The sequence below is a fragment of the Nuphar pumila genome, chromosome 4 (assembly GCF_984573655.1).
Source record: "Nuphar pumila chromosome 4, dmNupPumi1.hap1.1, whole genome shotgun sequence".
NCBI lineage: Eukaryota > Viridiplantae > Streptophyta > Magnoliopsida > Nymphaeales > Nymphaeaceae > Nuphar > Nuphar pumila.
The window spans coordinates 13,423,464-13,442,235 of NC_143252.1; the positions used below are offsets into that span (position 1 = coordinate 13,423,464).

The 18,772-nt window shown below is 36.1% G+C and overlaps 1 protein-coding gene across 3 annotated transcripts in view; it reads right to left on the reverse strand.

Annotated features, from left to right (window-relative positions):
• Positions 1-18,461, reverse strand: part of LOC149839426 (autophagy-like protein) — a 57,697-nt gene extending 39,236 nt beyond the window's left edge. For 2 of the 3 annotated variants that reach the window (XM_090002542.1, XM_090002543.1), the window contains exon 1: positions 18,184-18,461. In XM_090002542.1, coding sequence (XP_089858668.1) covers positions 18,184-18,359 — 176 coding nt within the window. In that variant the 5' untranslated portion in view covers positions 18,360-18,461. The remainder of the gene's footprint in view (positions 1-18,183) is intronic. The other variant, XM_090002544.1, reaches the window with a different exon arrangement.
• Between the last annotated feature and the right edge of the window lie 311 nt (positions 18,462-18,772).

Sequence of the window (18,772 nt, forward strand, 5' to 3'; positions counted from 1 at the left end):
CAAATCTGATTTCTTTCCTCTTGTTATTTCTTCTTAAATCAAATATGCATTTGGGTGAATCTCTATTTCTTGAAATCTTGGGTTGAAGTTTTTTCAAATAGATTCTTGTTAAATCACGCTTAGGTCACAATTTTGATCTTTCTTTCTATTTTATTCCTTCTTTGTCAGATTTGATTCATCAAGCTTGAGAATCAGATTGACGTCACCTTAGATCTCACATTTTTGGTTTGTGATAATCAAGAAAAATCAAGTTCAAAGTTGATCTTGATATATTGGGTTGCTAAATTTTATTCATGGAAAATATCTTTGATTGTTAATCTCACGTTTATTTTGAAGAAAAAAAACATGATAGATTATTGCCTCCTATTGTTGCTGATTTTGTGCAATCCCTTTTGTTGAGTGATATTCCCTCTTATCGCATATTGGCTGCCTTGATTTATTCTTCCTGCATCGTTCCCTAGTTTATCCCTCATGGATTCAAGTTCTTCTTCAGGATCCATCTCTGCCAATTTTCTCGATCAATTGATTTTTGAAAAATTAAATAATTTCAACTATTTTACCTGAAAAAGACAGATTGTTCCTTTTATTAGGAGCTAGGATCTTGCTGGTCACCTAGATGGATCAGTAGTTGCTCCACCTAAGTTTCTTATGCAGAAAGATAAAGATGACAAAGGGGCTGTCACCGCAACGAGGACCGTTCGTAATCCAGATTTCATCAACTGGATGAAGAATGATCAAGCTTTAGTTGTCTATATCACTTCCACTTTATTGCAAGAGGTATTGGTGGGAATACCAGAAGATTGCACTACCATGGTGTTGGGAATACATTGCAACAGATTTATTCACAAATTTCAGCGGCCAAGATTATGTATCTGAAAAGAGAGTTGCAGATGTTGGAAAAGGAAGCATCAATGTCTTTTATAGAGTATTTCAATAAAATCAAGTCCATCACAAACCAGTTAGCATTAATTGGATGCCAAATATCTGAGAAGGACAAAATTCAGCAAGCTCTAATTAGTTTGGAACCTGAGTTTTACGTGTTGTCCGTTGTCCACTATTCTGCAATATACTGGGACTGTTTCTGATTTTGATGATCTGAAGGCCAAACTTCTTAGCTATGAAATGTCATTAAAAGAGATGTCCAATACAGAGAAGACTGAAGCAGACTCACATGATATATTGTTTATGGGATCCTTTTCAGGTCGTGGACGTGGCAGAGGCAGAGGTTATAATCAGAGTGGACGAGGAATTCTTCCTACTAATATTTCTTTAGGAGGAAACGGTACCTCTAATAACAACATTCCTACATGCTATATTTGCAAGAAGAGTCATGTAAAAGCAAAGTGTTGATTCAAAGATGATCTGAGATACAATCCTGAAACTAGAGGTAAGCTTGCGCCTAGAGATCAAGAGCAGAACAAGGGGCAAAGTGGCCCTGACAAGGATCTTTTGTCGACTGCACTTTCTGGACTGAACTTCAAACAAAATGATCAGGGTATTTGGTACGTTGATTCAAGAGCCACCAGCCACGTCACAGGTGATGCAAGTAAATTCTCTAAATTGATTCCTTATTCTGGTAAAAATAACATTATTACTGGAGATGGTAGACGTCACCCTATCACACGTTCCGGAGATATCCTTATTCCTTTATCCAAATCTCATCCCATCCAGTTGTTTGATGTACTGTGTTCTCCTAATATCAATAAAAATGGAGATGGTCCCCATACATCAGAATGAATAGTGTCAAAAGGTCTTGAAGCCCTCTTATTATATGAATTGAATGGCAGAACATGACTCTTCCAAACTTGACAACTAGAACACAAACTATCACACGACTCTTCACCCAAGACAAATTTGGGCAACAATTTGTTTAAGACTAATCTTTCAATAAAAACTCCACCATAATGACCTAACCTACTATGCCAAACATTTGACTGACCAAACTTTGAAATACTGAAGGCACATGCAGAGGACTCAGGCTTTGAGTGATTATCCAAAGTAACTTGTGCAACCAAGGGATCTTCTCTGAAGACGTACATGTTACCACTCCTTTTTCCTTTAACAAACGTCTTCCTCGTTTGAAGGTCCTTAACATACACAGAGGATGGAGTAGATTCAACATATGAATTGGTATTATGGATAAGTTTAGAAACATAGACTATTCTTCTGGTAGTGAATATTGTGTTTTATTTATGGATGACTACTCTCGCTACTCTTGGATATTTTTCTTGAAGCAGAAATCTGAAGTTTTTTTTATGTTTAAGAATTTTTGTGCATATGTTCATACTCAATTTTCATTAAATATTATAAATTTCCAGTGTGATGATGGTGGTGAATATTCATCAAAAAAATTTATTGCATCTTTACAGAATAATGGAATTAGTTGAAAAGTTTCATGCCTGCGGACACCTCAACAAAATGGCATTGCTGAAAGGAAGCATCACCATATTGTAGAGAGTAAAATTCTCATAAAAATATGGACCAAGGCATTTCATTCAGTTGTTTATATTATAAACAAATTGCCCATAAAACTTTTGCAGAATAATTCTCCCTATTTTATGTTGTTCGGGAAGCATCCAAATTACGATGAGTTCAGGACTTCTGGTTGTGTATGTTATGTTCATGTGGACAGCTAGCTGAGAAACAAATTTCTGGATAAAGTCCATGTTTGTCATTTTGTTGGATATGCTGATGATTTCTGATATGCAGAAATCGTGACAGCCGCAGTTGCCCCCTTTTGGTTTTCTCTTCTCGTCTCTCTCTCTCTCTCTCTCTCTCTCTTTCTATGTTTTCTCTCTTAATGCAGGTGCAGATGAAATTCTATCATAGTATCAGAGCGTAGATCCTTCTAGAGGCAAAAAAAGGAACTCTGGCTCGTGACAACGATCAAAAAATTTGAGGTTTTTCGCTTCTCATTTTCTTTCTGTTTTTCTTTCTCCTTCGTCTCTTTTCTTCCACCCTTTCTGAATCTTCCTATGTACTCACACCTCACGTGAGTTACATCTTTGTGAATTTGTGATTCACGGGAACTCTATTCACGTGAATCCAAATCGTGGATTGACTGCATTTCACGTGAACTAGTTCACGTGAAACATCGGTCTTCTGCCAGATCGTGGGTTAACAACTCTTCACGTGAACTCGTGAACTGATTCACGTGAGATATTAAATTTGTTTCTATTAATCGTTTGATTCTCTTTTCCATTCTATCTTTTCCAAAGTCTCTCTGCATATTCGGATGTTATAGTGCTTCCCTTTGATTCCCTGTGCTCTGCTGCACATTATTATTCTTGATTTTCCTTTGCTGAAACAGTCAAAGGAGGGGTTTCTTAACGTGAGATTATTTCTTAACGTGTGATTATCTTTTCACGCAAGCCCCTTTTGGTGCACAGAAAGGCCAAAGTTTCTTCATTTTCTGATTTTAACAGTCTGTGATTCTCAGACAACAAAAAAAAAAGTGTTTGAAGAAGGTTGAACTTTTTTTGTCTGTTGATTCTTATTCTCTATGGATCCCTACCACCCTCAATCAAATATTTCTTCAAGTTTTCTCAACCAGCTTGTTTCTAAGAAGTTGAATACCTCAAATTTCTTGATCTGGAAGAGGCAGATTATTCCTTTCATAAGGAGTAAAGGTCTCTTAGGTCACCTGGATGAAACCACTTCACTTCCACCAGAATTTAGCCCGAGAGAAGAAAAAGACGATAAAGGGGCGAGTTCAATCGTGTATGTCAAAAATGTTAAATTCCTCAATTGAGAAAGAAAAGACCAGTCAGTTGTTGCATACATCACATCCACCTTGTTTCAAGAGATCCTTCTTGCCATTCCTGACAATTGTACAACTCTACAACTCTGGGAACGACTAGTTCAGACGTATTCGCAGGTTTCTCAAGCAAGAGTAGTTTTTCTAAAAAGAGAATTTCAGTTGTTAAGGAAAGATTCCATGACCATCATGGAATATTTGAACAAGATGAAGACCATCACAGATCAACTTGCAGTTACAGGGTGTGCCGTTAGTGACAGTGACATGGTGCAACAAACCCTGAGTGGATTGGGATCTGACTACAATATGATAGTCACTTCACTATTGTGTCTCCCTGTTCTTCCTACCTTTGATGAGCTACGAGACAAATTGATCCAATATGAAATGACTCTGAAGGGATTCTCTGAAGAAACTCATAATCATTCAAATTCTCAAGAAGTTTTTGCTACAGGAGTGACCTATGGTAGAGGACGAGGACGAGGAGGACAAGGGTGAAGTGGACACGGAGGGCGTGGTTTACTTCCCACTCCAAACACGTTTACTCATGCGCAGGAAACAAGATCCATCCCTACCTGCTTCCTTTGTAACAAAAAGGGACATATCAAGGCGAACTGTGGCATAATCCAGAGAATAAAGGAAAGAGTCCACAGATAGAAATCAAGAGAAAGTTCACAAATACCAGAGACAGTGGAGAGATTAAAGATTTGCTGATATCTGCCTTGTCAGAGTTAAAATTGAAGCAGAATGATGAAGGCACTTGGTTTGTCGATTCCGGGGCAGCGACTCATGTGACAGGCGATGCAGGTAAAATTTATAATCCTATTCCTTATTTTGGAAAAAGTAAGATTGTCACTGGAGATGGATCCCACCATCCTGTTTCCCATGTTGGAAAGACTGTCATCCCCATGTCACATTCCACTCTTACTCTTTCTAACGTTCTTCATGCCCGTGACATTAAGAAAAATAGTGTCTCTGTCTCTAAACTTATTGATGATAATAATGCTTCAGTTGAATTCACTCCCTTCTCTGTACAGGTCAAGGACCTACGCACGAGGGAAACATTCGCTGAAGGAAAGAGACGAGGCAACATGTATGTCTTTGAAGAAGCTCCATGTCGCGATGTTCGCCCTTCTCACCTGATTTCGAAGCCTTCATCAGAGTCATGTTCCTCCTCTTCTGCTAGTGTTTTTAGTATCTCTGAATGCAATAAGCCATTCTTATGGCATAGTAGGTTAGGACATTGTGGGAGTCATTTTATTGAGAAACTTGTTTCTAATAATCTCATTCCAAAAGAAAGTCTTAAAGGGGATGAGAGCAATCATAAATGTTCCAGTTGCCTTTTATGCAAGAGTCATGTACTGCCTTTCCATTCAATTAATAAGAGAGCTTCAAAACCTTTTGAGATCATTTGTTCTGATGTGTGGGGACCCGCCCCAATTGTCTCTGGGTCTGGAAGCAGATATCGTCTAATCTTTGTTGATAGCTATTCTCGATACACTTGGATATATTTCATAAAAAATAAGTCAGAAGTCTTCTCTTTGTTTCAAAATTTCTTTTCCTTGGTCAAAAACCAATTTTCTGAGTCCATTCAGTTTTTTCAATGTGATGGAGGTGGGGAATTTTTATCCCATGATTTTATTTCTTTTCTTCGAGATAACGAAATAGGAAGAAGGGTGTCCTGCCCTCACACTCCTCAACAAAATGGGATTGTTGAACGAAAACATAGACATATCGTTGAAAGTGCCATGAGTATGCTTCATGACAGCAATCTCCCCACCAACCTATGGACAGAAGCCTTTCATTCTGTCGTGCATGTGATAAATAAATTGTCGATGGTCATTCTGGAAAACAAGTCTCCTTATCACTGTCTCTTTGGAGCTCATCCTAGTTATCATGATCTGTGTGTTTTTGGATGTGTTTGCTATGTGCATGTTGATCGGTCCCTGAGAAACAAGTTTCAAGACAAGGCCCAGAAGCGTAGGTTTGTGGGATACGCAGATGACTACAAAGGATATAGGTGTTATGATCCCACCAACAAACGTATCAGAATCTCAAGAAATGTTGTCTCTGATGAACAAAATTTTGATGATAAAGCAGATGCAACGAATATACCAACTGAAGTTTACTATCCTTGGTTGAGTTCATAACTTTTTGCTAGCTCCAGCGAAGCATGTTCACCAGGTTGCGTGCAGCAAGAAGAAGAGATGTCTGAAAACACTGCGACGTCGAGGTCACAGAATTCAAAAAAAATACCTAGCAGATACAAAGGCATTGTCTATTCCAGACAGAGACCAATGACATCAAGCCATTCAGATCATGCTTCAGTTAGCAATTTGACCTCTTCTCACACTCCTGAGATCAGAAAATCAAGCCGCATATGACATCCCATTGACAGGTGGATCAGCTATAACAACTTCTCCTTGGATCTTCAGTTGTTTTTAACTGCTCTCAATAAAGAAGATGAGCCCACTATGTACTATCAGGCAGCTACTTCTACCAAGTGGGTAGAAGCCATGAATGATGAAATGCAAGCTTTGCATGAATGTGGAACTTGGGAAGTCGTTCCCAGACCGCCCGACAAAAATGTTGTTGGATGTAAATGGGTCTATAAGATAAAGTACAAGTCAGATGGAACTATTGAGCGATACAAGGCAAGGCTCGTAGCAAAAGGATTCACTCAAGAAGCAGGGCAAGACTATGATGAGACTTTTAGTCTGGTTGTAAGAATGGGAACAATTCGGATTATTATATCTCTGGTTGTTGAACATGGGTGGAAGTTGAGTCTGCTTGATGTAAAGAATGCCTTTTTGCATGGGGACTTGAAGGAGGAATTTGCACGGGGACTTGAAGGAGGAAGTGTATATGGAGCAACCCCCTGGATATCAAGAACAAAATTGTAAAACCCATGTGTGCAGGTTAAAGAGAGCTATCTATGGTCTGAAGCAAGCATCTCGCTCTTGGTTTGATAGCTTCTCACTAGAGATTCAGAAACATGGATTTTCGCATTCCATGCTGGACCACTCATTGTTCTTTTTCAGAAGTCAGACTGTGACCACTCTGTTATTAATTTATGTTGATGATATTGTTATCACAGGAAACTTTGTGGTCCACATCCAAGAAGTGAAAGACTTACTAGGTCAGAGGTTCAAAATGAAAGATCTTGGAACTCTATGCTATTTTCTTGGTGTAGAAGTTGATACTCAAACTCATGGCTTGACACTCACTCAACACAAATACACCGTAGATGTTCTCCGCAAGGCAGGTATGAAAGACTACAAACCTCTGGGAACTCCGAGTGTGCTGCATCAAAAACTTAGTGTCCATGATGGATATTTGTGTGATGACCCCACCAGGTATCGAAGCATAATAGGAATGTTACAGTATCTAACCTTCACTAGACCAGATATTGTTTATTCAGTCAATCAAGTATCTCAATTTATGCATGTGCCACGTACTGGACATATGGAAGTTGTCAAGAGGATCCTTAGATATCTGAAAGGGACTATTGGGGATGGATTGACATACTCACCATAGTCATATGGCAAAGATGAGCATGGACTCACTGTATATTGTGATGCAGACTGGGTTGGGGATCCTGATGAACGAAGATCTACATCAGGATATTGTGTCTTCATTGGAAGAAATTTAGTCTCTTGGAGCAGTAAAAACAAAAAGTTATCGCTAGATCAAGTACTGAGGCTGAGTATAGATCTATGGCTGCTGCTACTGCTGAAGTCACCTGGATCAGACATCTACTGACTGAAGTAGGAGAAAAGATCTCCCATACTACCTTGCTATGTGACAACCAAAGTGCTATTAACATGTCATTCAATCCAGTACATCACAATCGTGCTAAGCACATTGAGATTGACCAACACTTTGTGAGACAGAAAGTTGAAGAAAAAGAGATTGAGCCTGAGTTCGTCAATAATGAACAACAAGTTGTGGACCTATTTACGAAAGGATTAACAAAGGATCGTTTTTGGACACTCAAAGGCAAGTTGTGCATGGTTCATAACCATGATCAACTTGAGGGGGGGTGAAAAAGGTGTATAGTGTTTCGGGTCTGGATCCTATACCAGACCCGAGTTCATTCCATTTTATGTATTAGTGTAAAATTTTAAGTGTAGTGTATTTTTTTTGGGGGGTTTGGATATTACATTAGACCCGACCCGACCCATGTACACTTAAGTGCATTTATACAAAGCATTAGGTCACGATTTCTGATATGCAGAAATCGTGACAGCCGCAGTTGCCCCCTTTTGGTTTTCTCTTCTTGTCTCTCTCTCTCTCCCTCTCTTTCTCTGTTTTCTCTCTTAATGAAGGTGCAGATGAAATTCTATCACTATTTACACTGATGAACAACAATGTGTGACTGCCAAATCATAATTTTGATCAAGTTCATGACGTTTTAGAAGATCCTCCAACTGAATCAGATTATGACATAGAAGCTAGTTCAGATAATGCAGAGATTGTATCAGGTAGATTCAAAGAAGGATGTGTTTACACAAGACGCAATCGAAACCATCACCAGTTGGTCCTACAAGATCAACAACAATTGTTAGATCAAGAGAGTCAACTCGAACCAATAAGAAGATCAAGTAGGGTGAGACATCCAATTGAAAGATGGGTAAGTTATGAAAATTTCAGCATTGACTTTCAGTATTTCCTCACTCAAATTGGGAGGAACCCAAAACATTTCAACATGCAGTCAAATAGGTGGATAAAAGACATGAATGAAGAAATGCAGGACTTACGTGAGTGTCAGACTTGGGAGATAGTTAAAAGATCACCCGATAAAAATGTAGTTGGGTTGAAATGGGTGTATAAAATAAAATGCAAACCATAAAGATATGATGATGGTCATGCATCAGCCTAGATTGCCACACATGGAGGGTGTAAAAAGAATTCTAAGATATTTAAAGGGGATTGTTGGAGATGGTTTGCTTTACAGAAAAAGGGCAACACATGAAGATATGATGATGGTCATGACTTATTCAGATGCTGATTGTGCGGGTGATCCTGATAAGAGAAGGTTTGTTTCTGGATATTGTGTTTTCCTTGGAAGAAATTTAGTCTCATGTAGTAGGAAATCGAAGGTTGTTGTAAGGTCCAGTACAGAGGCAAAATATCGTTTGATGGTTGCAGTCACTGCTTAAATGAATTGGATCAGACATATATTGTATGATTTGGGAGAATTTATTCCCAAATCAATATTGTTATGTGATAATCAAGGTGCTATCAAGATTTCAGTAAATTTTATCCATCATGGGAAGACGAAGCATATTGAAATTGATCAACATTTTATTCGTCAAAAAGTGGAAGATCAAGAGATAGAGACCAAATATGTCTAAACTGAAGAACAAGTTATTGATTTATTCATAAAAGGCCTCACAAAGAATAGATTTTGGTACTTAAGAAACAAGTTGTCCATGGTTGATAACCATGTATAACTTGAGGGAGGTCTTTTATGAATAGGGTCCAAATCTAAATCATGTCAGATCCAGTTCACCCAACATGATCACGCCTCTCATGTTCACGTCTAATGTGATTGTTGTATTTTCTTAAATACCCCTTATTAATCTCTTTTGTATTTTATGTAAATGAGGGTATTTTAGTCATGATGTATCTTAATCGTAAAGTTAATATATAGTTATAAGAGAAACATGATTTTTCCACATTGGGAATTGGGTGTGTTCAGGCCAGAACCCTATTGTCCTCTTTTCTCTCTGCAGGGAATTCAGAAACCCTAAATTTAACATAGTGGTGGGAGTATGCTCAAACTGGCTCGTTGTGTGAACTGCATGCGTAATGTCAGGTCTCATAATTGAGAGATATGACAGAGCCGCGACAAGTTGTCTATAGTGCTGGATTTTCAAGTGGTTCCCCATCATCAATCTTCATTTTGACATTTACAACTTTAAGAGTGTCAAACTTCTTATCATCTGAAATACCTGACCTGACAACAATATCTAAAGCAAATTTAGATTGATTCAGTAAATAACCTATAGAAGAATAAGTAACTTCTATACCAAGAAAATACTTTAAAAAACCCAAATTAGTCATTTTAAAATCTGTTTTGAGAAGTTTTTTAATGTATTCAACTCCCTGATTGTCACCTTCTATGATGATCATGTCGGCCACATAAAGAACAAGAATAATAATACTTGCATAAGAAATCTTAACAAACAAAGTTGTATCAGTTAGACAAGACTGAAACTCAATATTAGTATATTTTTCAAGGGCACATGGATGTTCAGAACTACCACACCTGGAATATTGGATACAATTTTTATCTCGAGATTGTTTTTTACTTATCTCGTTATCATGAGATTCTTCTTCACTCACTATATCATTTCTGATTTCTTGATCCTTATCAATATCAGGATCATAATCATTAAACTTTGGAATTAGGTCCAATAGAAAAGAATACTCAGTTACTTCCTTAGGATTTTCAAATTCAAAATTTTTTTCTTTTTCCAAAAAAGACATTTCTTAAAACATACAATTTTTTATTTTTAAAGTCAAAGCATGTATAGCCTTTTTGGTTATTTGCATATCCCAAAAAGACACAAGGAATAGCATGAAGAGAAAGTTTGTCATTTTTATTAGTGAAAATAAAATATTTGCACCAAAAAACTCTTAATCTAGAATAATCAGAGGTAAGTTTAAAAAGTTTTTCAACTGGTGATATATTTTTCAAAGAAACAGATGGCATTCTGTTTATAAGATAAACTACAGCCAATTTGGCTTCTGCCCAAAATTTCATAGGTACTTGATTTGAAATAAGCAAAGTTCTTGTAGTTTCTATGATATGCCTATATATTCTTTCGGCCAAGCCATTTTGTTGTAGAGTGTAGGGACAAGATTTTTTATGTGTAATACCATTTGATTCTAGGTAATTTTTAAATTCTTTTGATAAAAATTCTCCTCCTGAATCAGTGTGAAAGATAGAAACATCTCTTTGAAATTTATTTTTGACCAAATTGTGAAATATTTGAAAATATGAAAAAACTTCAGATTTTTGTTTGATAAGGAAATAAATTCACATGCGTTTAGTAAAATCATGAACAAAGATTACATAATATGCAAACCCACCCTTAGATATAACAGGTGTTGGGCCCCAAACATCCGAATGCACTAACTCAAGTGGTTGTGTAGAGACAAAAGTTTTTTCTTGAAATGGTAATCTTTTCAAAATACAGTGTTTACATATAAAATTTTCAAGATTACAAAATTTTTTCATATTTGAAAAGTGCTAGATTTTGGATTCATTAGGATGGCCAAGTCTTTTAGGACATAAATCCAAATCCAGTTTTTGAACATTATAACAAAAAGTATGAACATTATAACAAAAAGTATTCTCATAGGTATTTTCAAAAAATTCATTTAGTATAAGCCTCCTTCTTTATGGCCTTCCCCAATCAGTTTCCTAGACTGGCGATCCTGCACTCGACAACCAATAAGAGAAGGAAACATTATACCTATGGTTAGATAATTGAGAAATAGATAAAAGATTTAAATTTAACTTGGAAATATATCTAATTTTTTTTAAAATATTTTTGAAATTTGTTATTCCCTTTATCTCAAGAGATGTTCTATCGACAGTAAATATGTTTGACCCGCTTGAGTTACAACATTCGGATAAAATATCACCATTTTGTGTCATATGAAATGAAGCACCTGAGTCAAGAAGCCAAAGAGATTTACCGAAATCAGATATGCCAAAAGAAGAGACCGCGACTCCGATTGATGAACCTCCTTTGAGTAGAGGTTGAAGAACTTCTATAAGTTGAGTCAAGGACATGCTCTCAATGGTTGATTCTTGTGTAGCTTTGAGCTCACTTGACTCTTGAGTAACAGAGGCTACTTTTTTCTCACAAGGTCTCTTTAGTTTAGGACAATATATCTTGACATGCCCCAGTTCACGACAATAATAGCAAATATTTTTTTTCTCAAACTCATTGTCTTGCTTTCCATAGCTATCATTGTTTAGTCTCCCATAATATGGTGGTTTGTAAGCATGGATGTGGTTTCTTGGCCTAGATACGGCTATGACTGAATCATCATCTTTAGATGTCTTCTTTTTTAGTCTATTTTCCTCCGTACTTAGCTCTTCAATGATATCTTCAATAAATAGAACTTTTCCTCTATGAACAAGAGTTGATTTAATAGACTCAAACTCCAGTCTTAAACCATTAATAAATTGATAGAAATGCTTGACATCAATTTGTCTTTGGCGGAGTCCTATGTCTTCGGGACAATGTCATCTAGGCTAAAAAAAAGTCAACTTGTTCCTAAGGTCAGACAACTCACTACAGTATTCTCTAATATTTTTTTCTCCTTGAGTCATAGTATGTATTTTAAATTCCATGTGTTCAATGTCTTTAAGAGAGTATATTATCTTAAAATAGTTACATGCTTTATTTGCATATTCAAATTTCGCTAGACTTGAGCACTTTTTAATGTCAACACTACTAATGAGCCAAGACATAATCTTGACGTACCTCATTTTCCACTCTTTCCATTTTTTCTCATAAGAAGTCATATAGTTGGTTTTCTCTACCTCCGTAAGAGATATTTTTTTTCCTTCTACCTTAGTAAGAATTAGCTTGGGTTCCGAATTAGACTCATCCACTAATCCCTACAACCCTTTCTCCCATATGAGGTGCTTCATGATTGAAGCCCATGTTCCATAGTTTGTGTCATTGAGCTTGATGGGTTTTTATAGTGACATTATCATTGTCATCCATGTTTACAAGGGCTATAGAGAGTAAAAGAAAGATAGAGAGAAGAAAGAGAAGAGAAAAGAGAGAAGAAAACAAAGAAGATTACAAGCACTTTACCACCAAGAGAACATCTCCAATGAAGAGCATGAACACACGAGCACTCCACCACCAAGAGAGCACCTCTAATGAGAAGCACGAACACTCCTCCACAAAAGGAATACCATAATCTCATGAGCACTTAAATGGACTTTACAAAAAAAACTTTATCTCTTCAAAATCTTGAGTGGCATGCTTCCCAATGCACAAAAAATCAACTTAATCGATATCATCTAAGGAAACAAGGTCCTCCGAAGATATTCACCAACCAAAGTACCAAAAGAACATACACAAGCCACAAAATTGAGCTCACTCAAACACCCACTAAAGGGGTAAGGACAAAGAATAGAAAAATAATATCTTATTAACCAAAATATATGCAAGAAGCATACAAGAGTGAAGGGAGTCATCCCCTATATGTAACGCCCTGAAACTTTAACCTAATTTTGTGAATTTTTTTTTGAAACACAGCAGAACTACTAAGTTCACTTCGGGTCAAACATCTCAAGCACATCAGAGGGCATTCATACCAAAGATATCATTCCACATATTTTAAGAAAGTCTAACATCAGATAAAATTATAAGTTCATTACAAGAGTAGGAATGAAAACAGTTAAACTATCTCAAAGTTGTCCCAGGAATATCAAAAATTCATGCATCAAGGCTCCTACAACATCCTGTAACCACTCTGTATCGTTTATTCCTCACCTGAAATGTTAAAATAGTAGGGTCAAACTACAACCAGTCCGAACAATAGGATTATCATGTCTATGAATATGTACAAAGTACCAAGGATGTACAATTCTATGAATATCAGCACATTGTAAGACCATATCGTATCATGACATGTATCATGACATGACTAGATAAATATCACATGAAACAATTAATTTCATATTTCACACTCATGACATATAAATAGCCACAGATCATCATAAGCATTTTCTGGCACAATACAACACAAGTTCCACATGAACAAAATGCACAAAATGTAATAATTGAATTTCTCTTTTTATTATCCTGCGGGTACTCGCAGGCCAAGACAACCATAACAGAAGAGAACACTCGGGGGTTTATTATGTTATGTGTATTGTTAACCCGATAGACTAACTGAAACTGAAATCTAAAGGAAACAGTATAATAACCGAGAGAAACTCTCAAAAGCCAAACAAAAATATAATGCATCCCTAACTTCTGCAGAAGAACTTGGATCTACTACCTAGGCCAAATTGGTAATCCGGCCACCCTTAACTCTGAGGACTGGGGATCAACAAGTCATTACCACTCGAAGCATGATAACACAGTTGTCCACGGAGTTTTGTACCACCTACCCTCTCCAAGGTAAGCCCAAGTCTGAGTGGGTTATTTATTTCAATAATTTCATTATTAGCAGTTTTATTACCTGATCTCACAGGTGCCCAACAAATATTGCACCCAATGGCTCAATGGTCCAAGTACCCACATAGAAACGAACCATACTGCCGTAGTGGCATGAGCCCAAAGATTATTGTTAAAAGTTGGACATAAATGACCCTAGGTACGTTGACCGCACCCAGGGTCAAGTTGACTGCATCGGGTGCCGCACGCGCACCCGCATCGGGTCGCGTCGACGCGGGTGCGGCACCTAGTTGGTCGAGTCCCTGTGAGATAGCCTCTCCCCCTTTTGTAACTTCTTTTTTTTCTTTTATGTTAAAATTTACTTTAAATCTTTTACGGACTTACCTTAACATTTTATCTATTACATAAATATATATGTATACATATATATTTATATATTAAGTAGGTGGGTGACACCCCACCCTACTTGAGTTTTCTCTTATCATGGGTAATTGGATCTATTTAATGAGGATCCAAGATCCATTCATGTTTTTGGATCCATATTGGGACTATACGGATCCATATAAAAATCCAAACTTTCTGGGACTCGAATTAAAAGATCCAAAATTCGAGATCCAATTAAGATATTATGGATCCAATACCAGATATCCAAACAAGATATTAGGAATCCACTATCAAAGACTCAAATAAGATGTCATGGATCCAAAATGAAATATTGTGGTTCCAATATAAAAATCCAAATAAGATATCGGGGATCCGATATCAAAGATCCGAATAAAATATCTGGGATCCAATATCAAATATCCAAATAAGATATCAGGGATCCGATATCAGAGATCCGAATAAAATATCTGGGATCCAATATTAAATATTCAAATAAGCTATCAAGGATCCCATATCAAAGATCTGAATAAAACATTCGGGATCCAATATCAAATATCCAAATAAGATATCAGGGATCCGATATCAAAGATCCAAATAAAATATCTGAGATCCAAAATCAATTCAAAAGTAAAAATACCCCCATATAACATTTCGGCTATCAAAATTCATGTAACAAAATTCACAAGTGTTACACTATATATACACAGCCAACGGCCTCCATAGAGAAAATGACAGAGGCCCCAACTGTTGGGCAGCTCCCAACGTCTCTTTGGTTTTGAGTGTTGACTAGTTAGCCTTTAACCAAAGAAAACAAACCTAACTAAAAAGCCTAACCTAGTTCCTAAACCTATATATATATATATATACAACTTAAAACTCCCCCTCAAACTTACGATGTGATATACCGAAAGTTTGGAAATACAAAAAACAAATCAATGAGAACATATCAGAGAATTTTGCAAATACAAGTCTTCAAAATGTCTTCATTGGTGATCATCCCCAAATGCCTTCATCGACTATCTCCATCTTCATGATGCATCAAAGATATTCCTTTCTCAATCCACCGCATCTTTAAGAACCTGTAGAGAGAACAAAACAAAGGTCCCAACTACACAAAATAAGGTATTATAACCAAATAGTCATGAAGTTTCAAAACAAATATATATATATATATATATATATATATTTTTGAACAAGTATAACACTAAGTAGAAATTTTCAAACAAAATAGCAATAATTTTTAGGCAATCATTAAGAAAGATCAGAGGAGCATACCTCAAAGAGAAATTTTTATGAAATCAATTTTAGATAATCATAAACTCAATCAAAACTAATGGGTACACATAACTCACCACATTGAAAAGCAACATCCCTTGTCTACATAAAATGACACTTAAATAAGAGGCATAATAGGAGAAAATACATGAGGTAAGAGAGCTTGTAATGAAAACAAACTAATGTCACCAAGAAGAATAAGGATATCAATTTTAACAATCTTTCGAAACACCATGATTTCAAAAATAAATAGTCATCACAGATAAACATAATTATGAGCATCCAACATAATAATAGTCAAATAAACAAATGAGTGATACAACATACTCATAGAACCAGAGATCAAACAACCGTCAGTTAGAGCCGAACTATAAGCCAACAATTTAAACTGACAAAAAACAAGGTGCACACAACTCACCCCAACAAACATTTTTGGTTCAATAAAGTCAACATGGATCCAGAGGCCAATCAACTATCAATCAAACCCAAGACAAGTGACAACATATCACTCATAACCCTTGGGAATCTAGACTCATAAGATGACATGAGGTGCACACATAACTCACTTCAACGGCTAACCCTGATCCAATAAGAAGGCTGAAAAGAAATGAAATTTGTGAGGGACAAAAAAAATGTCATAAGAAGGCAATACATACTCACGGAAATCAAGTGAGTTCATATATAGGAACCAATTTGAAAAAACAAATTTTCAAATCAAATCCAATAAAGGTAGATAAATGAAACCTTAGAATGAATATAATGCAATCATATGTAATCATATGCATGGTCAATACAAGTCTACTATGAGACAACAAAGACACACAACATTAAAGAGGGCCAAACATATATATTCTCAAAGAACTATATAGAAAACCAAAAGCATATACAAGTACAACTAATCATGTAAAGAGATCAAAATTCATGTATATGTAATAATTTTAATAACTTAAAGTCACACATGCTATACAAAAGCTAAGAAGAATCACATAAGATATGTATAAGAACACATTTAAGCATATATTCAAGTAATAGATTACTTTAAAGCAAGATACATGTAAAAAGTAACATATGATATGTGGCATAATTATCCACAAGGGATGATCACAAGGGCCACAAAAGAAAGACGAACAATAACATAACTATTTTTAATAATTTTAAAAACATAAATCCCATAAGAAGAATTCATGCTCAATACGTTATGAATAACGATCATATATCAATATAAAAAAACATTTATTCAAATTTCAAAAATAACAAAGTATCCATGATCACTAAGATCCTAACCACATAAATTTTTTTTTAATATTTCATGAAATATTTTATGTTTCACATAATAATACATCAAAGCAAAATCTCATAAAACATACTTGTGAATGACACACCAAACCATTTTAAAATAAATATTTTAAAGTATTTTAAAGTATTTGACAATTTTTTAAAAACAAACAAATTTCAATATAACAATAAATACGAACATGATTTGACATTTATAACCATGATGTGTTCAAATAAAGCATCTAAATGCCAACAACACATGCTTAAGAATTCTAGATCATATACATACATATAAAACAAGTTCAAAAATCTAAGATTCAAATTAAATCTCATAAAAGCATACACATATATCATTTCACAAGATCAAACAAATTTTATAAAACTTATAAAACATTTAATAAGAATAAATCCAACAATAATTTTAAAAACATTTAAAGAATTTAGTTTTTAACAAAAATAACCAATAACATTTTAAAGATAAGAAAAATGAGTGTTTTCTCATGCATAATGCATGAGATAGATAACTCAAGTAACACAAGATTTAAGATACACATCGGGCCAAGATTTCCTTTGAATCCAAGCCACACAACGATCACAGACCTTCACCAAGCATGAACTTGAACCAAAGAGTCTAAAGACCCAAAAGGCAAAATGTCAAGAAAGACTTCTTGGCTCTGTACCATGTAATGAAATATAAGAATATACAAAACAAGGGCCTCTAAGGGCTTACAAGATCATAAACACAAAGTGCACATTCTAGTTCATAGTTTGAAGAACCATGACATTTATCTATGCCCCCATTAGAATACATGCACTCTAGAAGAATCAGAACCCTATCTTTGTATATCAAAACCATGGTGTTCAAGAATTTGTCTGTGGAGAAAACGGAGCGGTGACAAACGAATCAACAGAAATTAGTTAATTTAAACACACATTTAGCAGATACCAAGTTTCTTGATTCATTAAAAAATATCAATAATGCACTGAGACCACCTGGCCTAGTACCAGGGCATTATGGTCAGTTGTAGCTGATTCAGGATTGCATAGAATCGCGCAAATCGTCAATTTGTTTCACAAATTAAACTGGCTTCATAGAAAGTAGTTGATATGCAACATTGGCAGCCCTTTATCAGCAGGTATGGCCAGGGATGTTGCAAACCACTAAAATGGTGCAATAAAAACCGCTACCACAAATCATTGTCGCTCTCAGCAGCATATTCCACAAAAAACAGCGAAAATAAGAATGGCAAGGATGCCAAACAAATCTAGAAAGCAACATGGTTTATTTGGAATAGCTAAGCAGGTGGGGGGGCGGGACAGGAAGATTACCCATCTTCACTGAGAATCCCATGAGGGTATCCTTTGATAGGGGAAGCCAGGTTGAATCTGTAGATTTGGTCGCCGTGAACAGCAGTTAGCTCGCAAACGCGAGAGGCCCAACTCTCACCCGACCACACCAAGATTGCAAGGTAGGCCGCGCTTAGAATGCTTTTTAGAACTCCCATTGTTGGAAGACAACGGAAGAATGGAATCACGTCGTGCTATTTAGCGACAGATAGCGCATCGTTTAGCGTCTCCCTCCTGACGTTGCGGCGCCGGTGGCGGTCCAGAGGAAGGGGGAACTGTTGCCTGTTGGGTGTTTTATTATTGTAGGCCGTTGATTTTTTAACCCTCGTAAAATCTAACACAGCGAAGGCCGGTTTTAGCTAAACTTAATATGTATAACATATCTAAATTCAAATGGGCAAAAAAATTAAAAAAATAAATATTACATTTTTCACTAAGGGGTTCCTTAGCAAACACACACACATATATATATATATAAATAAGAAGTGTATACGATATCAATTAGTTGAAACTCATAGGTGACTTAATCTGACCTTGCAGATGTGTTCAGCTAGTCAATTTGATAAAGATC